At 52.3% G+C, this 10,187-nt stretch overlaps 1 protein-coding gene across 1 annotated transcript; it reads right to left on the reverse strand.

Annotated features, from left to right (window-relative positions):
- Nucleotides 1–3,017: 3,017 nt before the first annotated feature.
- Nucleotides 3,018–8,116, reverse strand: H1-8 (H1.8 linker histone). The gene is made up of 5 exons (XM_075981985.1): nt 8,017–8,116; nt 5,228–5,487; nt 4,250–4,580; nt 3,400–3,461; nt 3,018–3,251 (listed from the first exon to the last, which is right to left on the reverse strand). The coding sequence occupies exons 1-5, from the start codon at nt 8,114–8,116 to the stop codon at nt 3,018–3,020; spliced, it is 987 nt and encodes a 328-aa protein (XP_075838100.1).
- Nucleotides 8,117–10,187: the final 2,071 nt, after the last annotated feature.

The following is a 10,187-nucleotide window of genomic DNA, read 5'->3' on the forward strand; positions in this document are numbered from 1 at the left end:
CTTCCCACCTTGTCACTGGGGTAGGACTGATGGGCCCCTAGCTCCTGGAGACAAGAGGCTACAGGCTGTAGCTCCATGTCGGCTCCATGCAGGAGCAGAGACAAAAGCTGAGCCTCTCTGCTTGGGAAATGCCAGCCTGCCATCTGCCGGGTGCCCCTCGGGGCCTGCTGGCAGGCACGGTATTGATACCCCAGGGACTGACAGAACTAGACACAGCTTTCTGAGAGACTCCAGGGGGAGAAACCATGGACAACAGAGAGCCCTGAGCCCCATACTAGGCACTCAGTGTCCCTGGTACCCACCATATTGAAGGCCACTTCTTCCCTCATCTGTGCTACAACAGGGGTGCTCTGGCTGGCTATGGCGTCCACCATGTCCCTAGGCCACTCCCCCTCCCCCAACCTCCGCCCTTTCCTTACAACTGACAATAAACCCAGAGCCCTGAGCCCTACCTTTGTGATGTCCTTCTTCTTGGTGGGGACTGCGTACATCCCATGACCCTGGCTGCGGGTCCTGTCCGACCGTTCCAATGTTCAAGTGCCAAGAGTAGCAGCAAGTACTTTGCCTAGGCCTTTGCCGTGGGGACATTGTCCCTTTCTACCAGGTGTCAGCAGGGGAGCTCAGAGGTGCTACACTCCCAGGGCAGCAGTGACCTGAAGCTCAGGGCTGAACTGGGCGCCTTGGCTCTCCGTGGGTGGTACTGACTTCCCTACAGCGTGAAGGATATCTATGAAAATACAAGAAACTTCAGAAGTTAAAACTACATGTGTGTGCACACGTGTGTTCAGGTACACTCACCTACACGTGCATGTGTAGAGTCCAGAGGTTGACATGGGATGGTTTCCTCAATCACTTCTCCCACCCACCCCCATTTCTGTGGATTATGCCTGTTTGCATGTGTGTGGGCACGTGTATATGTGTAAGCATGTCAGGGATCACCAACAGCTTTCTCCTTGTTCACAGAGCAGTATCAATCAAACCCAGAGCTCATGGATACGACTAGTCTTGCCAGCCACCCTGCTCTGCGGGTCCCATCTACGTGAGGGTTTCTGTTGCTGTGATGAAACACCATGACCAAAAGCAACTTGGAGAGGAAAGGGTTCATTTCAGTTTACAGCCTCATTATAGTCCATCACTGAAGGAAGTCATGGCAGGAACTCAAGGAAGGAACCTGAAAGCAGGAACTGAAACAGAGGCCACGGAGGGGTGCTGCTTACTGGCTTGCTCCCCATGGCTTGCTCAGTCTGCTTTCTTATAGAACCCAGGACCATCAGCCCATAGTAAGCTGAGCCCTCCCACATCAATCATTAATCAAGAAAATTCCCCACAGGTTAATCTGGTGAGGATATTCTCTCAACTGAGGTTTCCTCTTCTCAGGTGACTCTAGATTGTATCAAAGTGACCAAAACCAAAAACAGAACTCTACAAGTTAGCATACTAACTCGACCTGCTGAGGCTGAAATTACCAGGGTGGGCACAATGCCCACTGGGCATATATATGTGGGCTCTGGGGGTTCAACTCTGGTCTCAGACTTACACAGCAAATGTTTAACCACTGAGCTACCTCTCCAGCCCTTGACCCTGTTTTGTTTTGTTTTTTTGTAGCCATTTTGAGTCTTTTACTCAACATGGAGCTTGCCCTTTTAGCGCAGGCTGATTGGGTAGTGAGCCCCCGGGATCCTTGTCTCTGCCACCTGGCACTGGGGTTATAGATATGCATTGCCACACCCAGCTTTTATGTGGGGGATTTGAACTCTGGTCCTCATGATTATGTAGCCAGCACTATACCCGCTGAACCCTCCTGCATCCTCTGAAGCTGGAGCCTCAGATTTGGCCTTGCCCCCTGGTCAAGCATGCAGAGCTCAGACTCAGGGAGAGGAAGCCTACTTCCCTACCCATGGGAAGGGTCTCATAGATGGTTTTAAAGCAGCACAGACTTTGTCCCCATAACTTGTCCTCTCCCTTTGGGCTGTGGCCACATAGGGATGTCCAGCATATTCCTGTCCCTGTACTGGGCCTTGTGAGGGTTGATATTGATCACCAACTTGACTGGATTTGGAGACACCACTGGTCATGTCTTTGAGGCCATTTCCTTCTAGAGATGCTTAAGTGGGAAGACCCACCCTGAACTTTGGTGCGGCCATCGGTCCTGTGGGCTGGAGTCCCACACTGAGTAGAAAGGAGAAAGCACACTGGGCCCAGCACCCGCACTCATTCATCCGTCTCTGTCCCTGACTATTAACGTAAGCCACCACCTCACATTCCTGCTGCTACTGTGGCCTTTTCTGCCCAGTGGGCCATGTCCCTTCAAGCTGGGAGCCAAAATAAACCTTCCTTTAAGTCTCTTCTGCCAACTCTTTATCATAGCAACATGGACAAGTAACCAATACGGCGCCTTTGTACCCTCTCGGTCTCTTGCTGAATATGCACCTACCCAGACTTGGGGCCCTGCTTAGCAACCTCTCCCCCTCCATAGAAAACTACACCAAAGGCTGGTGAGATGACTCATCAGGCAAATTTGCTTTCTGCCAAGCTTGATAACAAAATTCCATCACTGGGACCCACAAAGTGGAAGGGCTCCCCCTCAAATTGTCATCTGACCTACACACACACACACACACACATCATGGCACATGCACATCTACACACACTAAATAAAATACAATTGCAACCAGAACTACACTCCTCTGGAGACAACAGTGCTGGTCCCCCAAGCCAGAATCTGCCCCTCTGAATGGAGGCTTGTCCATGGTCAAGCTCAGAAGAAGCTTGCAATGGTCTTGGTCCCTTGAGTCCTTCATCTCCCATCCTGAAGCCAGGAGGGTCTTTTTTAAGGACACCAGCTGCTCCCAAGTCCTCAAAATCTACCTTTGCCCCTCTGGGCCTTCCTGCCTTGCGGTCCAGTGTCCAACACACCAATGTGTGAACAAAAAGACATCTTTATTGATAAATAAGTTAGGATTAAACATCGTGACAAGGAATAAAAACTCAGAGTGGCCATCTCCTCAAACCTGGTCCTAGTTCCCAGCCTCAGCCTTCTTGCTGGGAGCTTTGGATGAGGTCTTGGGTGGTAACCCAGGTTTTTGGGGGTTCTCAGGGGTCTTTGTTTTCCTGACCCTATGTGTGGGTTCTGCTTTGTTTCCCGAGTCCTGGGGAGGAGCAGGTACTTTGGTCTTGTGTTCCATCTTAGACCCAGTGTGGGCCATGGCTGTCATCTTCCTTTTGGCGAGGGAAGCAACATTACTCTGGACCTGTAAGAAAGCAGTCCTAGCAGTGGGGAGATTGTTTGGCCAGTAGAGTGCTCACCTCACAAGAACAAAGACTTGTGCTCCCCTTCCAGAACCCACAAACAAAGCCTGGGAGGACTTGAGACCCAGGGAGCAATAGACACCTACCTACCTTGCTGGCTGAGGGCTCTGACTTCTCACACACATCTTTGGTTTTCCCATGAGCATCAGCTTCTGGAAAAAGGAGGAGTAAGGGGCAAAGGGTCTAGAGGCTCTAGAGTTCCCAGCCTGCCTAGGTCCCCAGGTCATCACCTGGACAACTGAAGGCCACGTGACCTAGCCAGCTGTTTTACCCCCGAGTCTCGGGTCCCAGTTTGGACAAGATGCTTCCCCTACACAACATGGGAGCACTAAAATTGGACCGCCTCCCCATACAGAGAGCAGACAGACCCCCTATCAGCTTTGCTGCCTACCAGCCAATGGTGGAACTTCTTATGTTTATCTATCATTTGCAGGAGGGTAGGTTTGGTTGAGACAGGGTCTCATGCAGCCCAGGCTGATTTCAAAACTTGATATAAACCTAAAGATGTAGCCTTGAACTTCCAATCGTCCTGCCTCTACATCACCAAGTGCTAGGATAAGGGTGTGGGTCAGCTTCCTTGATTGTCTTTAGCCCTCTCGCCGTCATCCTGCTAAAAAACCCCCATGGTGGCTCACAGTCCTCAGGTGAGCCTAGACTCCCTTCTGTCATTCAGAACTTCCTTGGACTTCTGACTGCTGAGATAGACAGCCGCCGGCAGCTCTTCAAAAGCTATACCTTCTTTTAGCACAGATGCCTGTAGGGTGCCTCCTCCAGGAAGCCTTCCCTGACCCCTCCTCAGGGCTGTGCTGGGCCCTGGAGTCTCTGGATTCCACCCCCCACAATCCAGGTCAACACTCAAAACCTGCTCCCTAGAGAGTCCCTCCCATCTTCCCCAGTGGCTGCTGGCAACTCCTATCCCTCCAACCCTTCCCACTCTTACCTTGCCTGCTTCTACTGTGTTTGGCCTTCTGGCCTATCTTGTTGATGGTGGGAGGGGCCCATGTGCCTTTGTTTGGTTTTAGGGGGGCCTTCCTGACCTCTTCTAGTTTTGACTTGCTGACTTTCTTAGGCGCCTTCTCCAAGGTGGCTGCTGAACAGGGACAAGCCTTCTTCCTCTGTCCTGGTTTTAGAGCCACTGTCTCCATCTTGGGCTTGCTGGCGTGGTCTGTCTTCAGCTCCCTGGGTTTTTTGGGGGCTTTCTCCTTGGCATCTGCAGTTCTCCTTGGGGCTATCGAGGTACAGGTTCTCTTCCTCTTAGGCTTGGGAACTAGCTAAAGAGAATGGGGTGGGGGTAAGGACAGATGTTCTGGGTACCCCTGTACCCCACACAAAACAGCAAAGGAGCCATGTTCCCAATATCAGGATTAAGAAGGGGGGGATGGAAGGAGATACATGCACCTCTGTAGTCCTCCCAAATTTCACCTGGTGTTAATCTGCCCTCTCCCCGGAGTGCCCCACCGCTCACTTCCAAGGATCCGATGCTGCTCTCTGCCTCTCACCCTCATAGCCCCAAGCCTCACTGTGTCTCACCCCCTCTGCCCCTGCTCCCTGAAGCCTCATCTCTCCTTGATGTCTCTAAGAATACAGGCTGAGAAGGGAGATGGCCCAGCCGGTGCCACTAAGATCCTGTTGAGCCACCTGCCCCACATACTCTTACCCAGTGTTGGGACTTCCTGAGGTAACCACATCCCAGACACCACATGTGGTTAGTAGAGACTGTCCCATAGTCCCCTCTAGAAGCTATGGGTCAGTGGCTGTGGGGCAGACACAGGTAAGCCATACTCAGACCCTGATATTATGCAGGCTCCCAGACCACACAATGTGGGCCAACAGAAGGGCTGTGGAGGTGTGGGTAGCGGTGAGAAGCAGCATGTGCTAAACCCTGCATTAAGGCCTCCCCTCCATGTCCGTAGCTCACTTTGAAACTGCCAGTGGCACCCTTGGCCTTGGAGTTGGCAGGCCTGGCGAGGAGGCCTCGACGCATGCCCGTGTCCAGGGCCTGCTTCAGCAGGTACTTGAAGCGGGTGGCATCCACTGTTGGGTACTTGTGTTGGATATAGACCTTGATGGCAACGACGGATGTGCCCTGCCGCTTCTCTTGGGCCTGCAGAGCCTCCAGCACCATACGGAGCATCGGTGGGTTCCGTTTGACTACTCGGGCTCTGCTGGAAGTTGGAACTGTGGGATAGACAGCAGGGCATCACCCAGACTGCCCGCCCTCCACCCCAGTCAAGGCCTGACCATGGTGGGGCAAAGCACCAACTAAAACCTGGCTCCCTGTGTCACTGGCTGCCAGTCTCCAAGCCTTACACTGACCACTGGCCCTATGGGGCTCACGAAGTTCCTCTTCTCTTGAAAAATATTCTCTTTAAAGAGGCGAAGCTGGGTAAGGTGAGCTGCCCACGGGCGGCTACAGCTGCATATGGGCGCAGAGAAGCAATCTGGAAGCTCAGTGAGGCTTGTGTGTTGACTTAGCTCACACACAAGTCACCCAAAGAAAAGGCCCAAGCACCCTATTGAGACTCAGAAGGACTCAAAATAACCACCCTGGAAAAATCCAGGCATGGTGGGGACACACCTGTCACCCCAGGACTCCAGACACTGAAGTGAAAAGATTGGTAACCTTAAGTTGCCTGGAAATAGTAAACAAGGTGGTACCTCAAAAATAAGACACACACCAACACAAAATCCAACTGAAGAAATAAAGCAACCAAATATTCATAAATGCTGGGAGAAAGGCAGCATTAGCGATGGTCCCAATCTGGGTGTGCTAACAGATTACGTGGTTGTTTTTACAGTGCTCACATGCCAGGCAGGCGCAGTAGTGCCGAGCTCCTCCTAGGCCCGACAGCGCTTTCAGAAAGGTTCACGTCCTTTGGAAACCAACCCTGGACTGCTTCCAGCGGAAACGCCGGCACGTGTCTGAGATAGCCCGGTGGGTGGGCAACAGCAGCCACAGCTGAGGATGGCTGAGCGCGATGGGCACAGGGGAGGGGCTCGGTTGCTCCCAGCCGTCTGCTAACCAGGTATCAGCATCATCTGTGGGTCTTAGGCTCTGCAGATAGAGACCCTTGTGTCCACAGATGGAATGAAGGGGGAAGTGAAACTGGGGAGAAAAGGGAACTAATGAGAAGGGGGAGAGGAAGAGGATTTAGGGGACTATGCTCACACACAAAGCATATATATATATACTTGCTTGAAAATGGTCTCGTTTATGGGATAATACAAGTAAAACTAAAGGGAGCCGGCAAGCTGGCTCAGTGGGTAAAGGAGCTTTCTGCCAAGCCTGATGATCTGAGTCCAATCCTGGGAACGCACAGTGGAAGGCGAAAACCAGCTCCACAAAGCCATCCTCTGACCTCCGCGTGCGCACAGATAATCGGCGGAGGGGATCGAGACAGCCTCCCACTGTGGCTCTCACTGGCCTGGAACTCACCAAGGAAGCCAGGCTGGTTTTGAACTCCGAGATCCACCTGCCTCTGCCTCCCAAGTGTGGCTATCATGCCCACCTCTCTCAATTTTAAAAAAGGTTTCAAAGAGACTTATTTTGGGGGAAAAAAAGGCAGAAACAATCACATTCCTGGGAGTGTGACCCCCCCACAAAAAGTGAAAATGTAAGTGAAGACTGGTGCACGAGGGTGAAGGGGCTGGGCCGCCACGTCAGAGAGATGCCCAGTGTGCATCAGAGTGTGCATGAGGCCCTGGGCTCTGTCCCTAGCCCACCAGCAGTGCGCACGAGCGGTTATTTCTGACGGCCCAAACGTGGAAGCAACCCGATGCCTGACCACACATACATGCAGGTGCCCTGGAGTACTACATGGCCATGAAGACGACGGACACGTGAGCTGCCACAGCAGGGAGTGTTTCTAAATATAAGCAAGCAAAAAAGCCAGTCACAGGGCCGTGCACGGGATGACGTGAGCCCACAGACACAGGTGGAGTGAGGCTGGGGCGTGAGTGCCAGGAGCTACAGCTCAGCTTTTCTTCTTAGGAAGTGATTGAATTCTAAAACAGGATGTGGCCGTGGCCACGCATGGCGACATACTAAAGGTCGCTGCGTGTTAAACATGGGGAAGCCATGCAGTTCTTTGGAAAAGCTTCAAGGGAGTGGAGGGCTTGGGAGAGAAGTGGGGGGGGGGGGCGGGTGTTGGGGAAGAGAAGTGTACGGGGGTGGAAGGACCCACCAGCTGCAAGTACTTGATTTAAACTCAGAAACTACGCTATCAAAATGATTGCAAAATTCAGACTCAAAAGAAAGAGAAGGGTTTTTTGTTTTTGTTTGTTTTTTGTTTTTTCAAAACAGGGTTTCTCTGTAGCTTTGGAGCCTGTCCTGGAACTAGCTCTTGTAGACCAGGCTGGCCTCGAACTCACAGAGATCTGCCTGCCTCTGCCTCCTGAGTGCTAGGATTAAAGGCGTGCGCCACCACCGCCCGGTGAAAGAGAAGTTTTTTAAGTAGAAAGAAAAAGCCAGATGAAACTACAAGCCGCCAGAGACCTCTTCTATAGCAGGGCCACTGGCAGCCCGCAACCGGAGTCTTCATCCATAGTCCCAAACCAGCTATGCCCCCAGGACCATCCTTCCATGACTGGGTCCCCCATCTGTGTGGTGGGAACTGGTCTCTATAGCTGTGTGCGCCTTCCCAGCTCTTATCACTGGGCTTCCAGGGACTCTGACCTAAATGGAAAGAATTCCACCTCCCTGCTTACCTGGTTTGTCAGTCCCAGAGAGCTCAGATGATCCAGGGGGTGATGTGTCCCTGGATAGAGAAGAGGAGACAGAAGTGCTGGAGACGCTTCCTGGAGCCATGGCACAGGCAGCGGCGGGCCTGCTGCTTACTCATACCAGCCTCCAAACCTCGCGCCTTAAATACCTCTCACCAGTGGTCAACAGGCTCACCACCTGAGCGGTGGAAGCCAATCTGGCCTGGCGAGAAAGGCTCTCTCTCCAAACAGAGCACCCTGCCTCAGCCCTGTGGGTCCTGAGGAAAATAAGGAGACAGAGTTACTGGATCCTACCTAGTTGGTGGTGCTGACAGTGAGTGGGGGACGCCTGAGTTGTGGGGGTGCCCAAAAGTGGGCAGGGGGCTGTTGGCTGTGTTCCCAAACAACTGCTGGCCTCAGTTTGTCACAACATAGCAATTGGGCCCACGGGAGGGAATGGCTTAGAGGCAGCGGCCTCCCCTGGCCCAGGAAGGCTGTCTGTCTGTTTCTTCCTTCTGTGCCATTCTGATATTCTAGATTATATTACAGTTTGAGATGCAGGGTGGGGGGGGGGGCTGTGGCAGGATCTCATATGGCCTTGGCTGATGGCCACTGTCCTCGGTGTGCTTGGCATTCAAAGACACTCACACTGGGACAGGCATAAGTCACTGTTTCCATCGTAGTACCAAACCCTGGAACACTGGCCAGGATGACAGGGCTGTGACTTAGGAAGGGGTCCCCCTAAGCCTGGGCACTCCACCTCACTCCTAGGAAGGGCTGTGTCATCTAGAAGAATGAAAAGGAGAAGTAACTTTTCAATGAATCACATAGGCCTGAGTCAATTGCTCCCTGGCTGTAAAATACGCCACAGCTCATATGACAAGGTCTCAGAAAGACCTGGTGGCTCAAGCCTGTCATTCCAACTGAGGGAGTTTGAGGTTAGCCTGGACGACACAACCAGTCAGTCCCCTGACTCAAAGAGTCAAACCAAACAGAAACAACAGAGTGGACGGAAACAAGCTGTATCTCTCTCCTTGCTGACAGGAGGCACGCCTTTCTCACGCTGACTGCCAACGACGCGTGGAGACTACACATGTATGTGTGTATGGCGAGGCTGATGGGCCGGTCATCTCAGATGCAATTCAACGTCTTATGTAGCAAAGATAAGCTTGCCCCACAGTGCACCCACCCCCTTCCTGGGGAGAAACGGGGGAACTGGCAAACAGGAACTTTGCCCCAGTATCAGCAGAAATTCAAGGCAAACTAAAACCTTTTCAGGTAGAAACAGGCTAAGTCAATTGTGGGCTCTTCACAATGGAATGGCCCACAGCTGTGAAAATGAAGAAATCAGCCTTGAAGCAAGTCTCCCAGGACTCACGCCAGTATGGAATCAGCAGTTACCCCAGGGGAGAGGTTAGAGGATAGTATAATGAAGACTTACATGTTTCTCCCTCTGTGATCTCTCTATGTTCTGGGATTTCCCCAGAGAGCTCACCATCATCACAGGTCTGGTTTGAGAAAGTTTGTGGTCCTCAAAGTTCTTTGCAGTGAAAATAGACCTCACTCCATTTCTAGAGCCTTCTATGGCTCCCTACTTCCTTTGGGGGGGGGGGAGTTTGAGTTCTTTCTTCAGGTTCGTGATGCTCTCCTCTCCCTGGAATCCCACAGTTCAGCCACACTCCAGGTAGGGCTTGGGTTGTGGCTTAGTGGGCTTAGCATTCCTGAGACTCTGCTTTTCAGCTTTCAGTAATAAACTTTTTAAAACCCTCACCGTGTGGCCTTTGAATGGGCTATAGCTAGTACCGGGACACCACGCTTAGTGCTCCTCTGTCAAATTAACGTACAGATGGTCTGGGTTTCTATCTCTACCCTTATCCACCCTCACATTCCATGAGGCTTTGTAGAGCTCAGCCCTAGGTCAGCGCTAGCCTTGTGCCGGTGAGCTACTGTGGGAACAGTGTTATCCTGATCCTGTTGCCATGGGAATAAGCCCTGGCTAGTCTGTTGGATGCTGAGACCCATGCCCCAGTCATTTGTCACCCAGCCACCAGCCAGTCATCAGCCAATCCCTCACTTGACCAATGGATGCTTGAAGGATCTCAGAAGACATGGTCAGAGCTGGATCCCCATCAGCAGAATCCCCCAGCTAGTCCCTGGAGCTAGAAGAAAGACATGTG

Source organism: Microtus pennsylvanicus, chromosome 8 (assembly GCF_037038515.1).
Source record: "Microtus pennsylvanicus isolate mMicPen1 chromosome 8, mMicPen1.hap1, whole genome shotgun sequence".
Lineage (NCBI taxonomy): Eukaryota > Metazoa > Chordata > Mammalia > Rodentia > Cricetidae > Microtus > Microtus pennsylvanicus.

Bases quoted from the DNA above. Each gene is read 5' to 3' on its own strand.
- H1-8 (XM_075981985.1), bottom strand. From the start codon at position 8,116: ATGGCTCCAGGAAGCGTCTCCAGCACTTCTGTCTCCTCTTCTCTATCC. The intron at 4,581-5,227 runs GTGAGCTACGGA...CATTCTCTTTAG, and splicing joins GTGCCACTGGCAGTTTCAAA to CTAGTTCCCAAGCCTAAGAG. The intron at 3,252-3,399 runs GTAGGTAGGTGT...GCTTTCTTACAG, and splicing joins CAGAGCCCTCAGCCAGCAAG to GTCCAGAGTAATGTTGCTTC.